Source organism: Carassius gibelio, chromosome A15 (assembly GCF_023724105.1).
Source record: "Carassius gibelio isolate Cgi1373 ecotype wild population from Czech Republic chromosome A15, carGib1.2-hapl.c, whole genome shotgun sequence".
Classification (NCBI taxonomy): domain Eukaryota; kingdom Metazoa; phylum Chordata; class Actinopteri; order Cypriniformes; family Cyprinidae; genus Carassius; species Carassius gibelio.
Genome location: NC_068385.1, coordinates 11775229 through 11800906, shown reverse-complemented (window position 1 = coordinate 11800906; position 25678 = coordinate 11775229). Strand labels below are relative to the sequence as shown.

Below are 25678 nucleotides of genomic sequence, written 5' to 3'. Positions count from 1 at the left end.
GGAAAAAAAAACAAAAGGCGTGTCTGTTCCTCTGATATAGTACTGCTGAGACAGTGGGACATGCTTGAGCTGGAGAAATGTGAGTGGCCTTTATCTTTCAGGAGAAAAAAAGAGAGTGAGGAACAGTGAGTGAGAGAGAGCAGAGACAGGGCATTGTGTTGTTAAAGTGGAGATTAATACAGATACAATAGAAAGAAGGAGGAGGAGCCAGGATAAAGTGGAGCTCTATCTCTCCTCCTCCTTCCTCTTGTTCCCTCCCTCTCTCTGCTCCCTCCCCCGGGCTGCAGAAGTAGTAGGAGGTTAACGTGACTGTGAGAGCTGTACTTTAAAACAGCACGGCGGGCTGAACTCACACACTCAGACACACTCACAGCAAAGAAATCGTACTGAAACAAAAGGTCTGTAAACACTGTAATCACCATTTTACAATTTTCTACTCTACTTCTTTAAATTGCAGTTAAAGTTAGTTTCTGACTCATATTTGTCTCCACAGGTCACTGTTGTCAATCCTTCTGGATTTCTAAAGGATCTGGGACATTAAACAATTTCCAGAGGGAAATATCAGAGACAGGTGTAGGACTGTAAAGGAAGGTACCTGGACTCGCAGCGGAGATGGATGCAGGCCCGTTGGCATCAGTGGCTGAGGGCTCTCCGGAAGGGGAGACTGTGTGTGCCGCTTTGGCCCGCTATGAAACCACACTGCGGGATGCTGTGCGGGAGATCCATGTGGACGTCAGCGCTTTCAAGCTGGGCATCGAGCGGAGACTAGAAGAGGCCATTAATGTGAGCGGACCTCTGGGCCGGGCCGTGGCACAGCTGCAGCAGGAGAACCGGCAGCTCAGGGGCCAGTTAGAGGCCCTGACCCGCCAGGTAGAGATGCTTACGGGGTCGGTGTGTGACAGAAGCACACTTCTCACTGAAGGATCGGCGCCACCGCAGAGCAACAGCAGCATCGCGGGGCATCAGTCATCACTGTCTGCGGCCCCCAACATAGCAGCTCTAACCAGCTCTGCTTCCAGCCCCACCACCACACGCTTCTCCAGCAGAGCCACCTTCTCCGTCACCAGCAAGACTAATGTGAGTAGAGTCTTGTGTGTGTGTTTAAATGGAAGTATGAGCTCCAATGAGGTCATTTAGTAGAACTGGGGAAAAAATGGATTGATGTGGGGAACTTTATGTTCGAAAATTAAATATTTTGACATAGAGAAGCCCGAAGCTGGAAAATGTATGCAAACTAACTGAATGTTTGTAAAGGCAAAATTTGTCTCAGAGCTTTGGTGAAATCTCTGGCTGTTGAGCAACCTGCCAATTTAATATACATTTTATAGCCATTTTAGAAGTTTTGAAATGAAATTGAGGTAGCTCTGATGCTGCATTTCATTTACACTGAAATAAAGCGGCATATTTTATCATGGCTTTTATGCAGCATTGCGCTTTTTTGCACATAATTTGGAGCAGGAATAAACCTGCCTTTCCTCCTTCACTTGTCTGCTTAAAGGCTCCAGATTTTTGTGAAATGACCAATTTTTAATTAAAACAATCACTTTAAATTGCTCAAACAGCCCAGATGTTTTATTCACACCAGTACTGAATTAGCCATTTTAACAGATGTCATTCATTCAAAGCATGTGTCGGATTACACATTTAAGAAAATGTTTCAAATATGCTGATCCTGTGTTCTGACCTGGCATCACATGAAAAAATATGGTGAAGTACATTGTATTTAGCATTTAAGGTAATGATTCTGAAAATTATTCTCTTAAGAAAAGTTGGTAGCCAGAGGTTCCCATTGTCTTATTGTTATTCAATTGAACCAGATTACTGAGACTATCACCTTTTGTTTGTAATGGCTCTTGGTGCCTCTGCCCCAGTCTTTGAGTAGTTATACTGATTGGATTAGGACTGGTGAAATGGGACAGGTTACTATACCTGAATACCTTATTTGCATTCTTTGTTTAAGGTCATCACCCAGGTGCTTTGTCTCCATAAGCACTGCCCCCTAAATGTATACAAACTACAATATATCACTGCCTTTATTTAGACCTTTGATTACTGCAGCACCACACAGCTCGTTCTCAATAAAGAGTCCTATAGATGCTAGTCTTCGCTCTTAAGTTTTCAACACATGCTTTATTTGATTATGTACATTTCATAGATTGTATATTTATTCTGTAAACTCTGCAGTTGAGGGCATTTAGAATCCTAGGATGCAGTTCTCGGTATGATGGATAATGGCTCTATTCAGGATTACAGGACTACTGTGTTATTTTGTTTGAGACGACTCACTGTTGAGTTGAACCTGTCAACTTTAAGCCTTTAACAGCTGATGCTGTGACAGTAAAACTCAAACGTCACGCAGACATCACTCATTACTATAGAGCATGGTGCTATGAAGTATAAAAATAGTATAATTTGCATTGCATGCAAATAAAATGGAATTTTTTCATAAGGTCTTGTTTTAGATTTCAGGTTTGTAAATGGTTTTTCTAAATCATCATCATTTTAGTAGCAGGAGTTCAGTTGATTTTGGCTGAGTGAGAATCAGTAGAGACAAGGAAGGCTGTTATCTTCCCTGCCACATCCACACCTGCCAACCGCATAATGAGAGAGCAACATTCTGGGCTTGTAAAATACTCAGAGACTGTTGTGGCAGGTCTGCGGAGCACTACTGCAGGAAGAAGTGAGTGAGGGAGAGAGAAAGACTTCACGTGGGGATGTGTGCTGGCCTGCCTCCACGTGGCTGTACTGAAAGCACCTGCAGATATCACAAGTATCACACTTTATCTCACGCTCTTCCTTCTAAGTTCGTGTCTGTCTCTGATTCTTTTCCGAGGCCTGTTGTACTTTCCATTCTTGGGAAATGACAGTTTATCCTGGGCTTAATCTCAGACTGCCGCCACTGTATCTGAGGCATTTCATGTTCTTGTCTCTTAACTATTATTCTGTCTCGCATGAAACACTGTCTCCAGAAACTCTTCCTCTCCATCTGTCTTTCATACTATGCTTGGCCTCTCTCACTACAGTTCATAGGATTTGAATTTGAATTTAAATTGATTTAGCAAACAAAATCCATATATGAAATTTGAATTTAAATTTAAAGAAGAAGAATTAAAATTATTTGAATTTCAAAGATTAAAAAAAAAACATAAGATTAAATTACTAAATAACTTTGTTCATTCTATATTTTTTTGCTGCGACTTTACTGTCAAAACTTTAAATGCACATGAACCGGATCATCCTGTGTTCCTCTTCCGTCCAGAGTTCAAGCTTTTGCTCTGCCCTCACTGTGTGCCGTCTCCACCGAGGTGTCCTACACTGCTGTTGCCAATTACTGCAGCATTTCTGCGGTTTCAATGGTCCATTGTGTCAAGGTTCTGCCTCATTTGAAGTACGCTGAATGAGTCAGGATTTAAAGAACATGCAGGACACCCTCCTGCTTTCTTTATTCAACGGGATGTTGTCTAGATATAGCACTGATGGACTCCACTGGAGACTCTCATGTTTGAAGGACTTGGCTGGGAACCACACCTGTGGAACCTGGTCCCACCACATGTTTACATTTGGCCCCAAGCACGAAACAGCCTCTTGCCCTCCATTACTGTTCATGTGAATAAATTGTTTGGGGGTCAGTAGGTTATCTTTGACTCTACAGTGCCTCAACATAGTCACTGCATTGTAAAAGTCAGACACTTTGACTCCCAATGGAGTGTGTGTGTGTGTGTGCGTGTGTGTGTGTGTGTGTGTGTGTGTGTGTGTGTGTGTGTGTGTGTGTGTGCGTGCGTGCGTGCGTGTGCGTGTTCGGCTGTACTTCTCCAGAGCATGTGAGGGAGAGAGTAGAGATTGGGGTGGGAGGAAGATAAGATTTGCACGGGTGTTATCTGTGGAAACTCTGTTAGAGCATGCTCAAAATCTTAGAGAAAGGATAGACACACACAGGCGCCAACAGATATTGCAGAGTTTAAGTATTTATCATAAACTCAGTCGATTTTCTCTTAGCTTCACACCATCAATCCCAAATTATGAAGATAATATGGCCTGGATTTGGTCTCCAAATCCTAGCCTAAGAGGTTTTTATTGATTTCTTTTTTTTAGCTGCTCTACACTGAGCTTCAAGTTTTGCAATGGCATCAAAGTAAATGTCTTCTAGCATCTTGGTTCGGCTTGTTAACCTAGTTGACAGTGCGTTTCACAAATCTCTGTGAGCTACTTTGTGTTGTAGCTCCAACATTGTTTCAGAGTTTTGTTTTAGCCATAGATTTTGTCTTTTGACAAAATATCCTTTAAATTTATTTTACATTTTAGTCAGTTTTACTCAAAACAGCATCTAGTTTTAGTTTAATTAAATCACATTGATGAGTGAGTGTAAAATATACAAAATACATTCAAACATTTTATAAATTAAATATGTAGCACTTCACTTTACCGGTGATCATTCACTGTTCAAAATTAATATACTGATATTACTGATGGTTTACATCAGTAATATCAGTGACAAAAGTCAATCCGCACATCTTTGCAAACAGACTTTATCATCTGCATTAAAGGAGTCATTCACTCGGTTTCTTTCTTCTGTTGAACACAATGATGTTTTGAAAAATGTTAGTATCCGAACAGTTAATGGGCGCCATTGACTTCCATAGAAGCAAAAACAAATACTATGGAAGTCAATAGTGCCCATCAACTGTTCAGATACTAACGTTTTTCAAAATATCTTCTTTTGTGTTCAACAGAAGAAAGAAACTCATACAGGTTTGGAATGAGTGGAGGGTGAGTAAATGAGAAGAGAATTTTCATTTTGGAAGTGAACGACTTCTTTAACATCCTCCACTAGGCTTGTAGCAACTAGCAGAATTTGCAGCATTTTCTTGAACCAAACTTGCCCTAAGAACAGACACAAAGCACTTTTTCCATGGGAAAGACAGCATATTTCAGGATGTAGTATTAAGCTAAATAAACTGTAAATATCATAAAATAAATTGGATTTTGGAAGTAGTATGTTACAAATTAATATATTGTTTTTGTTTAGTAGCTCAAGTAAATGCATCCTCATGTCTGTCTTTTCTGAGGATTGTTATAATGCAAGTATTCTTCCATCAAGCCATTTTAAACTGGCAAAGAACCATTAATATTTATAGTTTTGACATACACCATTCACTATGCTATGACATGAACTTAAACATTTATTCCTTCTGTGACATGTTTGTTCACACCACACATCTGTAGCGAGGACCTTTTTTTCTCTACATATACCCCATGTTGCCCAGCTTCACCAAATGACCATAACAGCACTTCAAATCCCATGTTTGGCTCTGGCAGTGTGAGAAACACACTCCTTGCTTTGACTTGCCTCAGCCCGGAGTGCCAGTACATCAAGTGTTCAGCCATCTAGTATTGCCAAAGTGGAGCTGTTTTTAAAACGGTCCACTTTGGTTACATGAAGCCCAGAGGAATGCCGTTTGATCTGACATGCTGGGCTTTAAATAAGGTTTTGATGCTGGATGTTTTCTAGATTTGGACAGCCTGCCAGGTAGCCAAGTTAGGCTTCCAAAGGCTTAATGGCTGAGCATTTGTTTGCAAAGATTCACTTAATCGTTCACATTTGCGAGGCTGCTGGACTCCAAGCCTTTATTTATGAGGCTAATGCGTATGAATACGCGCCTGTATAATTTTTATTCCTTGGCAGGAGGGTTAAAGGAGCTTACTTTAACATACTAGCATGTGTTTGTTTGCATGTGTTTGTGTGAGACATGTTTGACATTTCTAGCCCGGCGCTGGCCCAAAGCCAATGCACTCACAATGGAACAGATCTTTCGTTTAATCTCCTCCCGTTGCCCTGACTGGATCGCCATGTCCAGCACAGATTCCTGGCAGAGAAGAAGGAGTAGAAAAAAAAAACTTTGCACAGCTATTAATACAGTAGAGTGCAAGAGAGGGAAAGAGTGAGGGAATGTGAGAGGGAGGGTGGAAAAGAGAATAGATTGTGGATGGGGGGCTAGAGAAAGGCATCCAGCCACTCCCATGCTGCCCCTTGCTCTCCTAATTACTTCCAGACAATGACATGTATTTTCATCTCCGTGGTTACAGGTTAATAATTCTGTGTTTAGGGAATGACCTCACTGCCCTTCAGGAACCATTGTCCCACCTTGTAGGAATGTGTCAATGGGTGAGAAATTAGGTAAAGAAGTTTTAGTCAAGACCTTGCCTATCCACCCATTTGTGTGTCAACGGATTAAAATACAAGGCCCTTGGTGTTTCAGGTGGTGCTAGAAAGTCTAAACCCACTTAAGCTCACCTGAAATGTCTGTGTGTTTGACCACTGCCTAGATTTGTGTACTCCATCTGCAGGTGGGGCCGTAGATGTAGCAGGTCCCTCTGGGCTACAAACCATCAATCGTGCTTTAGCGAATCTAAAATGTACTTATGTGTTAGTGTAAGCATTTAAAATACCAGGTGGACATTATAAGTAAAAAATATAAAATATAATAAAGTATATTAAAGTATTTAAAAAATTGGGGAAACTATCTAAAAAACAAAAACAGAAAACGTAGAAACATTTCAGAATTCAAATAATTATTTTGAGACAAATCTAACTGAACTAGTTCACAAATAACATAATTTTAATGAATCTATTTCAGCCAATTGTTTTCAGTAAACCCTTTCTCAAACAGCACTAAATGATTCATTTGGGAATTTAAATTGCACCAGTTTAACTTACTGATTCAGTAATCCAGTTGGAACAAATCTTAAACTAACAAATCACTTAATTGGTCTTGTCTGATTCGAAAGGAGCAAAGAATTGAGAGTAATCCCCAAAGCATGAATATGCTAATACTACTAATAATTCTTAAAAAGGTCAGACTGGACTTTAAATGGTATTTAATATGACTGAACACCAATGAAATTAAATTAGAAGCTCAGATTCAGGGCTTGAATTTATGTGCTCTAGAGAACGACAAGGCTTTTTTACAGTGTACATTTGTGATTGTGGGAGTATGTGGGAGTCAAAATGAAGCACACCCAACTCCCTGAGAAATCAGGAGGAATTTTCGTAGTTCACACAAACACACACACACACACAGCTGAGTGTTCAAAATGCCCCTGCAAAGGTTTTCTTTCCATTCTTACGTCTGTTAAAAGAGAGAAATTGCGTGCTTTGTGAGGCTTTGAAAAACAGGTGTTTGGGCCTCTTTATTCACAAACACTTGAGTTTTTAAAGGAAACCACAGAGCAAAGACCCTCACAAACCAGGCATCTCTCTCTGACTTTCTAACAAAAGGAAAAATAACCCTTAAATTACTTTCAGCCAAACAGGGGTACAAATATTTCTCTTCAATCACAAATGATTCATTTGCTGTTTACATTGTAGACTTATGCCTTAAACACCATCCAGTTTGCTTTTCATGATCATGACACTCCTGCTCCAAAAGTGAGCCCAGCTATTTGTACACTGGAAAATATAAATAGCACTATCGGCATGGCTTATTAATACCAGATAAGGCCTTGTAAGAGCTGGCTATCTGTAGGATTTGTGTGACAGGGACTCGAATTAGTCCTCTGAACTCTCTAAAGTTCTCCCACAAACATGCCCTCTATTGTTGTTTATGTTCCATTCCATTCCCCCGCCACCACAATGTTCCAAGAATAGCAAATGTCACAGTGAGGCAAGAATATCCCCTTAGATCCATTTAAAATCAGACATGCACACACACAGTGCTTCATCAAAACTGGCATTCATTTCTCTTTTCATACACAGAACAGCTCTCTGTTTACTCTTGCAGTAACAATGCTCAAGCCACCACACTCATATTTCGCTCACCATCAAATCACTCAGAGATTATATAAAATCAACCTTGTGATTATCGACTGCAAAAATCGTCCTTCATGCACCTCAGCTTTGCACAGTCAGGCTGCCAGAATGCTGGGGAAATTCTTGTGTTGCTGTAGAGGGACATGTAGACTCACATGAAAGGCTTTCTGTGTGGGGAGTCCATTGTCTAAATGGATTGTACATAGTAACCACATTTAGAGACATTTGGTTTTTTGGCCTATTGTAGGAAAAACCCAAATGGACTGAAGACTCTGCAAGGCCTCTGCTTGTCTTCTCACCTGCTGGAGTGATTACTGTTTCTCTAAAGGGGCTGCATTCAGTGCTCTAGTGGTCTGTTTTGAACAGTCTGAGAGACCACACTGTTATCAAAAGCACCCTTATTGTCTATGAATGCCCCCAGTTATGGAGCAACAGCACGTACAGGAGATGAGTGACCCTCCCTGAGGAAAAAAGGATGGACTGTCCAATTTTTTCCCCTCTTGTGTGTGGCTAGAGGACTCAGGCTGAAGTTGAGCTGAAGAACTAAATTGCCATGTTGATGATAATTGATATTGAAAATGGTCTTTTAAAGCAATCAGTTGAACCAATTCACAGAATTAACACTGAATGATTCAGTTGTGAATTTGACTAATTGTAGCAGTTAACAACTCAATGATTCAATTATATGTTCAAGACCAAATAGCAATTTGAACTGTTTCACAAACCACATTAATTAATTTATTAGAAAATTTGACTGATCCAGTTGCAGCAATTAATAATTAACTGATCAGAGGTGTGTTTCCCAAAACCATAGTTGCTAACCTGTTAGCAACTTAGTTGGTTGGCAATTTGAAATAGCATTGCAACCAACAAAGTTGCAAACTTAGTTAGCAACTATGATTTCATATGATAACTGTGTTGTGCAGTTCCTGAACAAATCTTTCCTTTGAGACATTGTTCTTTTTAAAGAATCAGTTGAACCAGTTCACAGATATCAAAGAATGAATCAGTTGTGAAGTCATCAAGTCAGTAATTCAATTATCTGTTTGAGACCAGATAGCGATGTCCAATTTGTGAATATAGTGATTCTTTGAGGCAAGTTTTTTTTTTTTTTTTTGTGAATCAAGTTCACAAATAACATTAATTAATTAATTTGTAAATTCAGCTAATCCAACTGCAGCAGTTAACAACTCACTGATCTGCTCAAAAACCCAATGGGATCATCAGATTTGTGAATGAATCATTCTGTTAAGATTGAAGTTGGGCTGAACAGCTAAATTATTATGTTGATAGAAATGTAATAGGTTTGATAAATAAAAAGTAATATTATTATAGCAGTGTGATACTATGCTCGAATAATTAATAAATTAAAGAAGTTCATCGATTATAAAAATAGTTGCAGCCTTAGTCTAAATTGCTTTTCCACGTGTTCTATCTCACCTCCCAATTTCCTGCACTTGTTTTATAACTCCTCTATATTAATGATTCATTCTCTGGGATGAGGGAATATGTTGTTTCTGGAGGAAAAAAGAGAGCAACTGGGGTTGTGCATGCGGAACATGAGATGGGTGTGGTTAGATTGCCTCCTACACCTCTTAATTTAGCCCAGGAGCCGAGCAACAGGTGACCTCCGTGCCAGAATAGTGCCTGAACCAATGCATTTGGAAGGAATTTCAGATTCAAACCAAAGTGACTGCAGGCAATGTTTTTTTTTTCAAATTCAGGCTGTGCAAAAACACTTTAATACATGTTCCCTATCACTCAGTCTGCTGATATCCCATAGAGAGACTGAAATATGATGCAATCCAGCACCAAACGTTTGCACTGAGCCGAAAACCTGCGTGTTCAGCGAGCAAAGAAGAGTTGGATAGGTTTCATAGCTGGGGTGAATTTTGTCTCCCCCTATCTTCCCTCCAACCGCACGCCCCTCCAGCATTCTTAAAATGTGATGTCACCTGGCCTCCAGTTCAATTACTCCTTGAATCTTACTAGGAACTTATTTCTCTTTTAAAATGCACTGATTGCGTGCCTGGATTTTAATCCTTGTGTTTTTGTATTTGCACTCATAAATGAGTACTTCCTTATAGCCTGTGCATGGAGACACATTTGTTAGCATATTAGCATGTGTTTTCATGTCAGGCTGCACACAAAGCAGCTATTTAAAGCCCATTGATAAGCTGCCAGGCAATTACTGACAGCACACGAGATAACTAAACATGCACATTCATTCATTTGGTCTGCTTCCAGGCCTTAAACAACTTGTCCATCACTCCCTTAGGAGACAATCTGCTTTTATAATGGTTAGCTCATTGCAGCCAAGGCCAAACATCTGTATCTGTATAACTATTTGATGGTTGAAGTCTGAAGTAAATGAAGCAAGGCAGTGACAGTGTGTAACTTCAAGGCACTAATATCAGCATGTGATCTTGCATTAAGGTCAGACAGAAGAGTGCATAGAGGGCACAAGTGGCTATTAAAGATTAAAATAAACCAGCAAAGCAGCCATATCTTTACTGATGACCCACATCAGCCCTGATCCAGAGCTTTGATTTATTTTTAAAGGAGACTGTAGGCTTCTTTAAACATTACTGGACTCCATAGTGATTTCCCAGTGAACCCACTAATCCCATCAAATGTCTTTGATTAGATTACAACACTGAAGAACTGATTTGGAGACACTTTGGCTCTTTTCATGTCTCTGATTAGGGTTTATTGGATAATCACATCATGTGTCTCTTGCTCCTTATCCTGTTTCAGCGCTTATCCATTTGGGACTGGGCCTCTTGAAAAAGATACTCGTTTATTAGGGGCCTGTTTTAAAGCTATTTATTTTCATGTAATGGCTGACCAAATTCCACACAGTTTTATCACAGTATTAAATATTTGATATCAATTCTAAAATCTAAAGCTAAAGATTACATTTACAGTTATTCAATCATTCATCTTTTTAAAGATGCTGCTTCTCTCTGTAACAGAGTATTGAGCGAGATGAGCCCATTGAAGTGGATCCAGCACCAATTTCCCATGGCTTGGAGAACGGACACATATCCTCAACAGGTATTACCCATAATTAATTCTTGTAAACCATACATGGGCTGCATCTCAATCAGTAACCTAGTTACATTAGTCAGGGCACTGACCAGCCTATCAGATATTTGAAGGCATGTCTTAATTGCAAAATTCCCAGCGCACTAGATCCTTTTCTCCCTAAAACTCCAACAGCGCATCGCAAAAAACCAGGAAACTATGTTCCCTTAAGTCAATTCAAGAAACATGCCTTAAAAGCATAGATGTAATGCTTTATGATCTGGATCTGGAGCATCTGCAGCATAGATGTAATGCAAGCTTATGATAAACCAAAACATTATTGAGTGTTGGTGTGGACGCTAACATATTTATTTTTACAGTTCTTGTTCTTGGTGGGACTGGGCCATTATACTGCTTCATTTGTAACATACTGACCCCAATCCATCATCTCTCCAATCAGAAAACTCCATTGAGCCTTTGAGGAGAAGCTCACCCTCCAACGGTGTGTCACAGGAGCACTCAGCCCCTGTTTCCATGGCGATGCCACACCTGCCCATCACAGCAACCACCAAAGTGGCTGACTCTGCAGTTATGAAAAGTCCTGAGTCACCTGGAAGCCCGATGCAAGCCATGCCGTCAGCCATAACAGATTCACTGACAAGCAGTCAGCCGGTTACCAACGATAACCAGCCACAGCTAGAGTCTCCTGCTCATGCAGGTATGACTATCACAACTACAGCTACAGATGAGTCTTTCTGCTGTCATCTCCTAAATGTGTGTGTTGGTCTTGTGGTTACAGTACCGTCTGTGAAAACATGGGCTCCGACTCCTACCAGGACTATGGGCTCTCCACGGCTTAGTGGTAGAACAAACTCAACCATTCTCTGTGACTCATAAATACAGCATGTGCTTTTATCACAAAGCCTGTCTCATTGTTTGTGTTGCTACATGTTTCATCTTACAGAGAAAGCATCTTCGGCTCCAGCCAAGTCAGTGACTTACTCTGGGCTTTTCCCACACATTACAGACAGGTGGGTCGAGTCCGAATATGCTTAAGTGCAAATAAATTTTTACACTAAGCAAGATAGTCTTGGTAACATTTAAAAACAAGGTTTAATTTGTTAGCATTAGTACATTAGTTATAATAAACTTTGAACTAGCAATTCTTTGTAAAGCATTTATTATCTTGGTTCATGTTATTGCATACACTACCATTAAACAAATAAAAAATTCAGCAATGATACATCACATTGATCAAAACTGAGACAAAAAATATATTTAATGTTACAAACGTTTTCTATTTCAAATAAACGCTGTTCTTTTGAACTTTTATACTCATTAATGAATCTGAAAAAAAAACATCAGTTTCCACAAAAATATTGATATGAAATGAGCATGTGACACTGAAGTTTGGAGTAATGGCTATTAAAAATTCAGCTTTGCCATCACAGGAATAAATTCATTACATTTTAAAATATATTACAAATAGAAAACGGTTATTGTAAATTGTAAAAATATCTCTTTGTTTCAGGAATGTGGATATGTCAGAAGATTTATCTTTCAGCAAAGGTATTGAGCGCAGACGGGAGCTTGTGAGGTCCCAGACTTTACCTCGAAACATTGGAGCCCAGGCTCGCAGGTCCATTTTTGAGAGGCTGGACTCTGAGAACAACAGGTAATGGAATCATCTAAACATGCATGTCTAAACAACCTTTTTTTCATGCTCCGATAAGTCATTTTAAATAAAAAACCCTCTTGCATTGATCTACCCAAATCAGTCGACCCAAGCCTGTGGATTCCAAACCAAAGCTGAAACGTTCTCAGAGCTTTGGCGTGTCCAGTGCCAGCAGTATCAAGCAGATTCTTCTGGAATGGTGTCGATCCAAGACCATTGGGTACCAGGTAAGACATGCCATAAATGTCTTGGGATTTATCTCAAACCAGGAGAAAAAGGGAGCTTTACACACATACAACATAGCCAGTGTTTTAAAACTATGAAAGGTTTCACAAAACTGATAGGATGAGGATTATCCGCATTATACCACAGGGCTTCTCATACTGTTATTTTAAGATTTAGCACATTATGAAGTGTTATTCTCTTCATTAGCTTTCAGCGTATCAACTTTATTTTTTAAAGCAAAGAAAGTGAATGGTCATTATTTGTGTGGTATTAGTGTTCCTCCCTATATATATTCTGCTCGGCTCTAGTGCGGCTTTGCAAACCAGCCCATGTGGTTTTAGTTAGAGATTGTAATGTAATGGTCAAGCCTAATTTAGTGTCAAGAGAGAGTAGTACATAAACATGAGAACCAGAGCGGACAGCTGACAACACGCGTGACGGTTTCCATTTCCCTCAGTGACAGACACTGTCTTAGCCTGTCAGATTTGCCAGCTACGGATGAAAAATGAATACCATTAAATGATGAGGTGTACAGAAAATTCCAGCATATGAAGATAAGAGCCAGACAACAATAAAACATCTGCTCTAACAACCAAAATAATGTATGCAGACTCTCAAAGAAAATTGTTATTGTTCTATGCCTTTCATAATGCTAGCACCTTCTTTTTCCAGGCTATTGTTATTTGGTATTATTATTCGATTAAGATTTATTACATTCTTAAATTAAATTATATAGAAATTCAGAACACTTCTTAAACTTACAAGAATATATGTGTAGTATCAGTGTTATTTTAGCATTATCTAGACGCTACATAATAGTATGTTTTTTTTTTGAGTCATTTTGTTGTTTTATCATTTTTCTTAGTTTTTCATTTGTGTGTATATATATATATATATATATATATATATATATATATATATATATATATATATATATATATATATATATATATATATATATATATATATATATATATATATATATATATATATATATATATATATTAAGTTATTTTAGAGCATCAAGTTAAACTAAATGAAAATAAAAGTGTTGGCAACTATCTAAAAATATTCACAGTTATGTGTTTCTTTCTGTTCCTGTTCTCTTGCCTTGTTTAGTTCCGTTGCCCTATAGTTTCAGATCAGTCCTGATTTTCTACGGTTACTTGTGATTTGCAGCTGTCACTCTTTCATTAGCCTCCTTATTTATACTCCCTGTTCTGTTCAGTCTTTGCTGGTTATTTTGCTTTACCATTTTGTGTGCTACGTTTGCTCCTGTGATTAAATCTTATTTTAATTTCCGTTAATGATTATTTGTGAAAAATTTATGGTTTTAATTTTAATTTTATTTAATCAAATATAATAACCCTATATATATATCCTAAGCCTACCTACATATATGATTTAGGTGTGTGAAGCATAAAAATATTTTTATTCATGTATTTTTTTATCTGTATTTTTATACAGTTCATTTGATAAATTACAATTACATGCATTTTTTTATAAATCTTTTTGGAATAACATGCACTGATGAGTCAAGTTGAGTGAGACCAGGACCAGGAAAATAATACAGCCAATTTTGACTTTGTGTTGAAGGGTATGGGAGCAAAACCCCAGTGTGCTGTGAAATATAATAGCTTCACTCTCTCCCATTAATCTGCAGAACATCGACATCCAAAACTTCTCATCCAGCTGGAGTGACGGCATGGCATTCTGTGCCCTGGTCCACTCTTTCTTCCCCACAGAGTTTGACTACAACGTCCTGTCCCCTGCCGACCGCAAACATAACTTTGAGCTGGCATTCAGCACTGCAGAGTAAGTCCCTGGAATGAAGGCAACTCTGTTCAGCTTTTTCACAATAGCATTGAGATGTCAACACACTTCATGGTGCCTTAAACTCTTAAGTTTGGTTATTGTCATTGCATCAGACACTGAAAAAGGTAGATGAAATTAATAAGAAATATGATTTTTGGACGAAAAATATTAAATAGCACAATTGTTTTCATCATTATTAATAGTAAAAAAAAACTATGAACCTATAAAATAAAAAAAAACTATAAAATTCTGTGAGTAAATAAAGACTGCATATTGATTTTCATTTAAAAGCTCTAATAAAGTATTAAAAGTCTTTAAATAGAAATAGATTGGATAGATGAGATGTGAACTAAACATGACCCGACCTAAAAAGCTTAACAGAATGATATCAAAGTACAAGTTCACATAAATCATCTGCAGTTGTGCTCCACGTCACTTCACAGTACGGCACAGAATATAATGTTACTTAGTTTCCGATGCGTCTAGGGTAAAGCTCTAACATGCCAACAAATTCCTGTTGAGCTCAAAGGAACCTCCTCGAACAGCTACTCCGACCTGACAGCTCTGCAGCATGACATCATGCTCCTACAACTGTGTCCCAATTCCCACATCCTGAAATATTTACATATGCCTATAACTGCACTTCCAACGTCATCTGAACGTCCAACCCTGTTAAATCTGTTTCTCTGTATTTCCAGGGAGAAAGCTGGCTGCGATAGACTCATTGAAGTGGAGGACATGATGGTGATGGGAAGAAAGCCAGACCCCATGTGTGTCTTTACTTACGTCCAGTCACTATATAACCACTTGCGCAAGTTTGAGTGAGATCTCGGCCTCTTCGGCCCCTGCTGAACCCTCTGCACTGCCCCCTGCGGGACAAAACTGAACTTTGATATAGTCACTATGGCATGTGGCTGCAAAACGTCCAGGGGAACCCACACCATTTCAATTGCATTTTAGTCAAGAAAAGATCATTGACATGGTTTTTGTATAAGTCACGCTCTTTTAGGAATGGTGGCCTTTTTAGAAATGCATTACTAAACAGATTGAATTTAAAGGAATATTTCACCCAAAAAACTGATGGTGATACTGATGGTGTACTCATACTCAGGCCATTCAAGATGTTTGTTCTTCACTGGAATGGATTTGGAGAAATCTAGTATTAAATCACTTGTTCACCAATGGATCCTCTGTAGTGAATGGGTGCCGTCAGAATGAGAGTCCAAACTGTTGATAAAAATATCATAATTCATAAATTCCACACGACTTCAGTCCATCAATTAACGTCTTTTCTGCATGTTTTTAAGAAACAAATCCATCATTAAACCTTTTTTTAACTTCAAAAAGTTGCTTGCGGCTAAAACATGAGTCCTCTGTCATAATATTGTTTGTCCAGTGGAAAAAGTTGTCTTGTCTGGAGCAGAAAAGAAAGTTGCACAGATCAAGCACCGTTTACAAGTGCAAACTGTTCTAAACAAATATGTTGGTGGATTTGGATGTGAGAGGAGAACATGGGATGGACTTTTCATTGGGAAGTGTTATTATGGATTATAGATTCGTAATTTGGCAAAGAGTGATCACAGTTTAAAGTTGAAATGCCTTTATGATTGTTTTGTTTATTAAAATCACATCTTTTTGATGTTAACTGAAGTCATGTAAACACCTTGTGGATTATTGTTATGTTTGGATGCTCATTCTAACAGCACTTGTACACTAGAAGATCCATTGTGAGTAAGTGATGTTATGCTAAATTTATCCAAACATCTAAGATGGCCTGAGGGTCAGTAAATGTACATTTTTGGGTGAACTATTATTTTAAGATAGTGGATTATGGAGCCAATTTATAGACTTCAAAGACAGAGACATTTGAGAAATGTACTGATGAAAGATAGAAAGAAATAGCAATGTACAGTTAATAAGATACAATATATCCTTTGTTCTAAAATAGACTGGCACATTTTTTATTACTGTTTTGTCTTTTTTTTTTTTTTTTTTTGAGGGGCTTAAGAGTTTCATAGGCCACCTTGAGCTGCACATTTCTGGTTGTCTTTTTGTACTGTTTCTGTAGCTTTGCCGAAGCTCAGATACACAGCTCATGTGCAAGACGTACAGTACAAAACATACAGTAAGCACTGGATCTGCATTGTAACCAGAAATGCTGTAAACCCTGTTTAAACTTAACAGTGATCATCACCATCAGCAAGTGTGATTTAAATGTTGTTGTTTTGTTTTTTGAATGCTTTTGACTCATCTTAGCTTTATGAATGTTATTTTCTTGTAAAAAAAAAAAAAAAGAAAAGAAAAAAAATGCATTTTCCCACACTACATTTTTTGAATCAGTAACAATTACAATAAACATCAAAGAACAAATGTTTCTTAGTTACAACTTAAAAATAAGGAATAACACTCCTGTAGAGGGCATTCAAATAAATATGAACATAGATGTGAATAACAGTGATCATAATGTACCTCCTAGTTTCTTGAGAGCAAAGAAGTGGTTTCCAAAACCACTTAATTGTCTAATTAAACTGTTGATTAATTCTAAAATTTCTGATTAATTCTTACACATTTCAGTATAAAGGATTTCTTCGTAAAAGCCTTTATTAAATCAAGACTAATCACTCAACCTCACTGTTTTGATTTGGAGAGACACTAAGCAAACTTAAAAAAGAAGCTCTACAGTGAAAAACATTGATGATACACAAAAAATACAGAAATGTTGGATGATTTTAGTTGGTATTAGGGCTCTCCGAGCTCTCCCTCCATAGTCCGGACCAGAACATAAAGCTCGGCAAGACCGACAACAGATGCTGCAATCACTGCAGCTATTACTCTCTGAAAGAAAATACATACAGAGACATTAGAAATATGTTTTGTTTTCCTAAACACCCAACCTCATTCCCCGTGCATTGATGGTGTGAATGCTGTTTGCACTTACTGCTGTCGTCTCTGTGAAGATATACTGGCTGCCCAGGTATGAACAGGCAAATGCAGCAACAACAGTCACCAGGAAGTTCAATAAAGTAACAACAACTGCCTTCACGGAACGCACTGAAAAACACAAATGGCACATAAGATGAACAAGAAAGAGATAAATAAAAAATGAGAAGAGAACAATAGAACATCCTGACCTTGTCGTCCAAAATCTGCTAAAGTTCCATGATGATGCATTTCCTGTTGAGCAAAATATACATTTACTGACATGATTTACAAAAACACGTTATAAGCACGTATATAATAAAGTCTGTAGAAGAGAGTTCACCTGTGGATTTACATTCCGTGTTATTCTCTTATATTCTTCATTAGCAAGTTTTGCTTGAATTTTTTCTAGACGGGCCACCAGCTGGGGGTTCTGTTGGGAGGAAATAAATAACTATGATTATCAAACTTAAAACAGTGAATAATATAATGTCTAATATTAACTTAAATACAGATAGTAATGAAGTATTCCCACTTACCCGTGGAGGTCTGATGACTTCCGGAAGATGAAGTGTGCTGTCCTCAAACAGTTCATGAAGATACAGTGGATGTCCTACAAAAACAGCACACTCAGCTTGTAATGTGCAAATACATCAAAACATTAATTGCTCTATGAAATGTGAATGTTTCTTACCGTTTTCTTGAAGAAGCTGGTGTAGTTTTCTCACAGTCTTGAACGGTATGATGGCCTGATCTGTCAGAGCCTTCAGTTCTTCCTTCAGCTCTTCTGACATGACAGATTCTCCCTCCAGCAAACCTCTCGCCTTCTCCTCAAATCTCTCTCCGACTTTAAACGAAGAAGCCATGATAACAAATATGCCTGCTAAAGATCAGGACACCTTAACGTACACTTAGTAGTTTATGTATCTCAGCACTGTATCAGCCTATGTGGGACACTAAATAGACAAGTAGCGAAAAGGAACTTCCTCGTTTAATGTATCAAAAAGCTAAAACTACATCAAATTATATAAAAGAAAAAAAATTCCTAACCAAACTAATGTGTTATTTTAATGTCGCTCTAATATAATCATATTTTATCTTAATGTACATGTTTCCTATTTACAGCCCTGCACATCAGCTGATTCCTTCTTCTTCTGGGTGTTTATCGCCCGATTGCAAACCAACTACACAATGGCACAGCGCCACCTGCTGTCAAGGAATATATTCAGCGCAAGAAAGGCTTTTATTAGTATTTTATTCTTATTATATATATATATATATATATATATATATATATATATATATATATATATATATATATATATATATATATATATATATAAATTCACTTATTTGTATATGATATTTGTTGAATAGATCAGTGCTTGTTTGGTTTTAACATGTTTACATTTGTTTATACGATATTTTGCGAAAATAAAATTAATAATATGATATTATTTTGTTTTATTTGCGGCGAAAAATTATAACAAATAAAAAAAATTCTAAACACATCAATTATATAAATAGTAAAATCCAGCGTCAACTTGAGCAATGTCGAAATAAATTGAAGAACGTTTGTGCGTAGTATCGACGTGTTCCGGTCGCACTGCGTTATGGGAAATGGTGTGCCACTTTGTATTATCCAAATTGCAATTAAAGGGTAATAAATTAATTATGTGTCATCTCAAACTTGTACTTTACTTGTACAAACTTACCAATATTACTGAATTACACGCGCTTTAGATGTGAGGTTGGTGTTTAACATGATTTTGACTATGTCCATGTGTTCCTGTGCAGAACAGCTAAAGGAAGATGGCAGCGTGTGCAATACGTCGGGGCTTGTTGTCCATTGTTAGTAAATATAACCAGCACAAATGCACTCACAGAATACTGAGTGCAATAGATTTCAGCAGCCGATTCGATGTGAGAAGAGTCCAGCCGCTGTGTTCATCATGCGGTCTGTCCAGTTTTCAACAGACGAGGTTCATGTCATCGCGGTAAGAGCTAATAAAGCGATCCGAGGGTTCTGCCGTGTCCTCCTGTTGCATAACTGCGCTGAGATGTAGTTTCAGCAAATAGTTTTGCGATGTGTCTGTGAAATACATTCGTGTTTCTTAAGAATTTATTATCAGCTGTCATGTTTAATATTAGCTGTTGCTATAGTTTGAATGATTCACGTGCTTGCGTACCCGCTACACTACTGCTATATTTTTATCTCACTGCTCAACTTTATGTTTGTAAGTTACAGCTTGACTGGACGCCTGAATCTTGAATCTGGTGTATTGATCACACTGCTTTTGAGTTGATTTTAAATTGCTGTTGGAATTGGACAGAAATTTAAAAAGGGCCTAAAAGGAGAACACTCTTCAGCCTTACTTTCAAACCTTCCAAAGCTATTCTTGATTACATAAGTGACAGTGTGGGTCTGAGCCTGAGCCTGCAGACAGTAAACAAGTCCTGTTTCTTCGGTCAGTTCAAGTCTGTCTGTTTAGTTCACTCTGAAACTTTCAGGTTCGATGTGTTCAGTGTCCAAATCCTTTTTTAAGATTGCGCAATATTCAGCCATGTTGACCAAAAGTTGGCTGGGATGTTGATTCAATGACATCATCTACCATCCCATAAAGCAAAACAATTATGAATTGATATATAATAATTGTTTTGCTCTCCAACTAAATGTTTCTAAATATATTTTAGTCCATTTTTTTACACTTTTGAAAAATATTTATATTTAATAAATCATTAAGAATCTAGTTTTGTATTATTATTTTTTTTTTTAATTGATTCATTCTTGGCAGAAACAGGCCGGAAGGGAAAATACTGGAACCTGTTGGAGTTTTTGAAGCTCTGAAGCAGCACGGCAAATATGAAACTGGTCAGGTCAGTAAACATTTTAATGACAAAACCCTTGATTCTGATTCTTTCCATGTCAATATTCTAATTCTAAATGTGCAATCCACAGCTATTCCTACACAGTGTTTTTGGCTATAGAGGCATTGTGTTATTTCCTTGGCATGCTCGTCTTTATGATCGAGATGTGAGTCCTGCTGCTGCTGCGTCTGCTGCTGCTGACGACAGGTATGTATTGAAGGACTTTTTTAGGCTTATACCTGATTAAATTATTTAGTTTGTTTTACAGCCCCATGGTCGTGTTTGATGTTTGCTTTTTCAGCAAGCCAGACTCTGTGGGCCATGGGTCGAAAGAAGTGAAGGGCAAGATGCATACATACTACCAAGTCCTCATAGACACCAGAGACTGCCCTCACATAGTAAGTGGCATCAAACGACATATGCAAATAGTGAATTGAGGTAGTGTACATATTGCCCCATAAGATGTGTGAATACTTAAGCCATGCTTCTTAAATATATTATTTTCCACTTGATTTTTAACTTAAGATTGTTTGCAGCCATTTGAATCTTGAATGTTCAAGGCTTCTGTTATAATCCATTTCCAGTTATATTAACTGTTATGTCTGTTATGCTTCTTAATTTTTATCATTTAACTTAAATTTATTATTGCAGTCACAAACACACTGGTTTGTAGCACAAATACTTTACAACACTCTATTCTTCTAGTTTTTACTTATAGCGACTAATGAATCAGAAAACTCATTTACTTCTAACAGATAATAGCTTACTACTTCAGTGCAATATAAGTTTTGAAAGGTTGGGTCGGTAAGATTTTTTCTTTTTTGAAAGAAAAACATGATTAAACAGTTTTAAAAGTTATGAGTTAAGAAAGGTATGATATATGGTGTCTTGAATTGTAAAGGCTGTAAGTCTGTCTCTCACAGTCCTGTTTTCTTTTGCGTTAAATTCAATATAATCGTGTCTAACTGGATTAAGGTCTATACACTATTGGTGAAAATTTTGGGATTTGTAGAAAATGTATTTAATGATCTTCTATGCTCACCAAGGCTGCATTTATTTGATCAAATATTATTACAATACATTGTTAAAAAAGTAATTTATTACTCTTAAACAATGTATTGTGATGGCAAAGCTGAATTTTATCATAACTCCAGTCTTCATTGTCACCGTCTAATTTGTTGTTGAAGACACATTTCTTATTGATGTTAAAAACGGGTATGCTTTAGTGCTTCAATATTTTTTTTTGGAACCGATATGATTTTTCAGCATTCTTTGATGAACAGAAAGTTCAAAAGAACAGCGATTTATTTGAAATATTACATCTTTTGTAACCATCATAAATGTCCTTACTGTCAGTTTTGCCAATTTGATGCATCCTTGCTAAAGAGAATCGTTGTTTATGTTTTTTATGTCGGTAAGATTTTTTCTTTTTTGAAAGAAAATAATACTTTTATGAATTAGGCGAGGACAACTAAAATAGAAGGGTACAAATATTTCTACTTTAAATAAATGCTTTCTATTCACCAGAATGTCATGAAAAGAATACACCTTAAAATATGTTCTAATAAGAATAATATTTTACCATATTACTATTTTTAATATATTTTTTTAAATCAAGTAAATGCAGCATTGGGGCCTTTGAGAGACTCTTTCAAAAACATTTGAAAAGTCTTACTGACACCAAACTTTTGAACAGTAGTGTTTATATTTTAGCTATATATGTATCTATAGGTATTTTTTTTCTTTGCTGAATCTGTTTATTATGTTAGTATTAAATAATCAATGCGTTCATGTTTGTCTTGGATGATCTGCTGAGTTTAATGCAATCATGAGTCCATTTGCAACTTTTGTCACCATTAGTCTCAGCGATCTCAGACTGAAGCGGTTACATTTCTGGCAAATCATGATGATAGCAGGGCCCTGTATGCAATTCCAGGTAAACTCTTTTGATCAGTCACTAAGAGGTTCAATTATATAGAGGGCGGCATTATATATAGTTCCATTATCTGTCAGTTGTGTTTTACACATCTTGTTCATTTCTTCCTTGTCTGCTTTTGTCTTTCAGGTCTGGATTATGTGAGTCACGAAGACATCCTGCCTTACAACTCCACTGAGCAAGTTCCTATCCAGCATGAGCTGTTTGAACGCTTCCTCATGTTTGACCCCTCCAGAAGTAACTAGTCCACTTAGACTGTTGCAACAGTATTCAAATTTTTCCTGTTTAAATCTTTCTTATGGATTGCATTTATACTGTTTATTTAGATCCTCCGTTTACTGCAAGAGATACCCTCCGGGCCTGGCAGGAGAAGAACCATCCCTGGCTGGAGCTCTCAGATGTGCACCGTGAAACCACAGAGAACATCCGTGTCACTGTCATCCCCTTCTACATGGGCATGAGAGTAAGAACAGAGGGCTGCTATGTGTTAACAATTTCTTATTGCAGGTTGCATTAAACTTACTAAATGTATACAATATCATGTATCACAGAGCTTAGTCAGGATAGTACCACAATTCATTTTTGACAGGAAAAAACATGATTAAACAGTTTTAAAAGTTATGAGTTAAGAAAGGTATGATATAGGATATATATGGTGTCTTGAATTGTAAAGGCTGTAAGTCTGTCTCTCACAGTCCTGTTTTCTCTTGCGTTAAATTCAATATAATCGTGTCTAACTGGATTAAGGTCTATACACTATTGGTGAAAATTTTGGGATTTGTAGAAAATGTATTTAATGATCTTCTATGCTCAGCAAGGCTGCATTTATTTGATCAAATATTATTACAATACATTGTTAAAAAAGTAATTTATTACTCTTAAACAATATATTGTGATGGCAAAGCTGAATTTTATCATAACTCCAGTCTTCAGTGTCTCCGTCTAATTTGTTGTTGAAGACACATTTCTTATTGATGTTAAAAACGGGTATGCTTTAGTGCTTCAATATTTTTTTTTTTTTGGAACCGATGTGATTTTTCAGCATTCTTTGATGAACAGAAAGTTCAAAAGAACAGCGATTTATTTGAAATATTAAATCTTTTGTAACCATCATAAATGTCTTTACTGTCAGTTTTGCCAATTTTATGCATCCTTGCTGAAGAGAAGCGTTGTTTATATATTTTTAATTTATTTTGTAATAAGTATAAAAGTAAAATGAATGTATCTTGTGGTCTTGATTTTGACTTGTTTTTGTATGCCGACAGGAGGCTCAAAACTCCCACGTGTATTGGGTAGGCAAAATGACCTAATTATTTTTTTACAATAACTCCTGGTTATTGGTGACCTGTTAGAGATAATATGTTAATGTTTTCCTCAGTGGCGGTACTGCATCCGTCTGGAGAACCTGGGCAATGAGGTGGTTCAACTCAGGGAAAGACACTGGAGGATCTTCAGTCTCTCAGGAACTCTGGAAACCGTCCGTGGCAGAGGAGTGGTTGGCAAGGTTATTAATTAGCAAAAGCGTTATCCAGATTTAAAAAAATATGGCAAAAAATGATTTGTTTGCTGAATGCAATCTGTCATTATCTCACCAGGAACCTGTTTTGTCAAGTGAACAGCCAGCATTTCAATACAGCAGTCATGTTTCACTCCAAGCACCCAGTGGGCACATGTGGTGAGATTATCAACATACTCTTACAACGATGAAAACTGTACATTTTTAAAAAATCATGTAGACAGGAAATGCATTCAACCTGTAAGACTTGATGGTTGAATGAGTTTTTGGGTGTATCTAATGTGATGTTATTTTTCATGTTTTGTTTCCTTGTTTAGGGGGACATTCTGTTTTGAGAGGACAGATGGCTCACATTTTGATGTGCGCATTCCACCTTTTTCACTTGAGAGTAATAAATATGACAAAGCTCCCCCTACTGGCTATCCTTTGTAACAGACCTGTACCTATGGGCCTACCTCAGTTCAGCATCCTTACAGGCTGCTGCTCCCTTGGAGATCCATGTTTTACCTTCCTTACCAATGCTCCTTCAATATACAGTGGATTTAGTGAAGCATCTGTCAGTTTCTGACCTCAGCACTGAATATTTGTAGCAGCCGCATATCTTAAAAGGAAAAAAAGGAAAGCAAATTGCAATGAGGAGTTGATCTTATTAAATGGTGTAATGCAAGTTTGTGATGGGGACACGGCCAACTGATTCTTTTAAACTCTTGCATCTCGAAAGGCCTTACTGAGAGAATTTGAATGTGATTTTTCTTCTATTTATTTGTTATCTTTAAGTTTAAACCCCTTTTATAATAAATTCCTTACTTATATTCTGGAGAAGACATTCTCTAGATGTGTTTTCTCCAAATTGCAAATAGTCTACTTAATGGCTTGCTGCAAAGATTATTCTAAGGTCATGCCAAAGTCAGCCAGTGAAATGTGGGTTGACTAAGAACTGTATTAGAGATCATCATCTTAAAACCAACCTTTGATCATATATATGGATTAAACTACTGGATGATGAACCGCTTTACTGTTTACTGTAAATATGTTTGTAAAAGCATAAATAAAATGACATTTCCAATTTCCTGTTTTCTTATTATGATTGATATGGTATTTCAATAGCTGCTGCTGTTCTCTACAAATAAATGACTTGAAAGAGGATCAGTAAGATGTCAGGTCAGTTACTTAATTTACATTTAACATTTTCTATTTTATATATTTACCTTAAATAATATTTCATAGAACTTTCAAAGGAATCGTTAATCCAAAAATGAAAATTTACAATCTGAATTATAGTTAAAAAAACTCTTCAGCATCACAGATTTTGATAAATTTAGTATTGCAGCACTTATTTACCGATGGATCCTCTGCAGTGAATGGATGCCAAAGAGTCCAAACAGCTGATAAAACATCACAGTAATCCACACGACTCCAGTCTATCAATTAACATCCTGAGAAGCAATAAGCTGTGTTCATAAATCCATCATTACAGTGTTTTTACATAATATTGCTTTCTCCGGTGAGAAGTTGTCTAATCTGAATCAGTAGAGGAATATGCACAGATTGAGCACCGTTTACAAACAAAAAACTGTTCTAAACAAATATTTTGTTGTATTTTAATGTGAGAGAACAACACGAACTAGACTTTTCATTGGAGGAAGCTATAGATTATGGACTGGATTTTTTTAGCAAGAAGTGATGATTTAAAGTTAAAATGCTTTTATTGATGGATTTGCTTCTTACAAACACGCAGCTTTTCACTTCACGAGATGTCACCCAATAGACTGGAGCCGTGAGGATTATTGTGATGTTTTTATCAGCTGTTTGCACTCTCATTCTGATGGCACCCATTCACTGCAGAGGATCCATTGCTGACCAAGTAATGTAATGCTACATTTCACCAAT

At 37.2% G+C, this 25678-nt stretch overlaps 3 protein-coding genes across 5 annotated transcripts; 2 read left to right on the top strand and 1 right to left on the bottom strand.

Annotated features, from left to right (window-relative positions):
* The first annotated feature begins 256 nt into the window (after positions 1–256).
* LOC128029205 (smoothelin-like protein 2) lies at positions 257–17096 on the top strand. Its single transcript, XM_052616828.1, has 10 exons — positions 257–398; positions 494–1077; positions 10783–10864; positions 11295–11552; positions 11634–11696; positions 11799–11865; positions 12366–12509; positions 12613–12736; positions 14398–14549; positions 15248–17096. Exons 2-10 carry the CDS (start codon positions 613–615, stop codon positions 15372–15374), a joined length of 1482 nt encoding a protein of 493 aa, XP_052472788.1. The 5' UTR covers positions 257–398; positions 494–612; the 3' UTR covers positions 15375–17096.
* Positions 16518–18648, bottom strand: LOC128029206 (transmembrane protein 199). Its single transcript, XM_052616829.1, has 6 exons — positions 18163–18648; positions 18008–18081; positions 17812–17901; positions 17681–17723; positions 17488–17600; positions 16518–17384 (listed from the first exon to the last, which is right to left on the bottom strand). The coding sequence occupies exons 1-6, from the start codon at positions 18332–18334 to the stop codon at positions 17289–17291; spliced, it is 588 nt and encodes a 195-aa protein (XP_052472789.1). The 5' UTR covers positions 18335–18648; the 3' UTR covers positions 16518–17288.
* Positions 18649–18985: 337 nt separating this feature from the next.
* On the top strand, positions 18986–24854 carry LOC128029204 (polymerase delta-interacting protein 2-like). 3 transcript variants are annotated; one of them, XM_052616827.1, is made up of 12 exons: positions 18986–19128; positions 19266–19465; positions 20270–20345; positions 20428–20543; positions 20638–20734; positions 22197–22272; positions 22402–22509; positions 22599–22735; positions 23538–23564; positions 23651–23776; positions 23868–23947; positions 24106–24854. In XM_052616827.1, exons 2-12 carry the CDS (start codon positions 19281–19283, stop codon positions 24218–24220), a joined length of 1143 nt encoding a protein of 380 aa, XP_052472787.1. In that variant the 5' UTR covers positions 18986–19128; positions 19266–19280; the 3' UTR covers positions 24221–24854. The 3 variants fall into 3 exon arrangements, with proteins under 3 accessions (XP_052472787.1, XP_052472785.1, XP_052472784.1); XM_052616825.1 differs by having other exon boundaries at positions 20264–20345; positions 20428–20538; positions 20636–20734; XM_052616824.1 differs by having other exon boundaries at positions 20264–20345.
* The last annotated feature ends 824 nt before the right edge of the window (positions 24855–25678 follow it).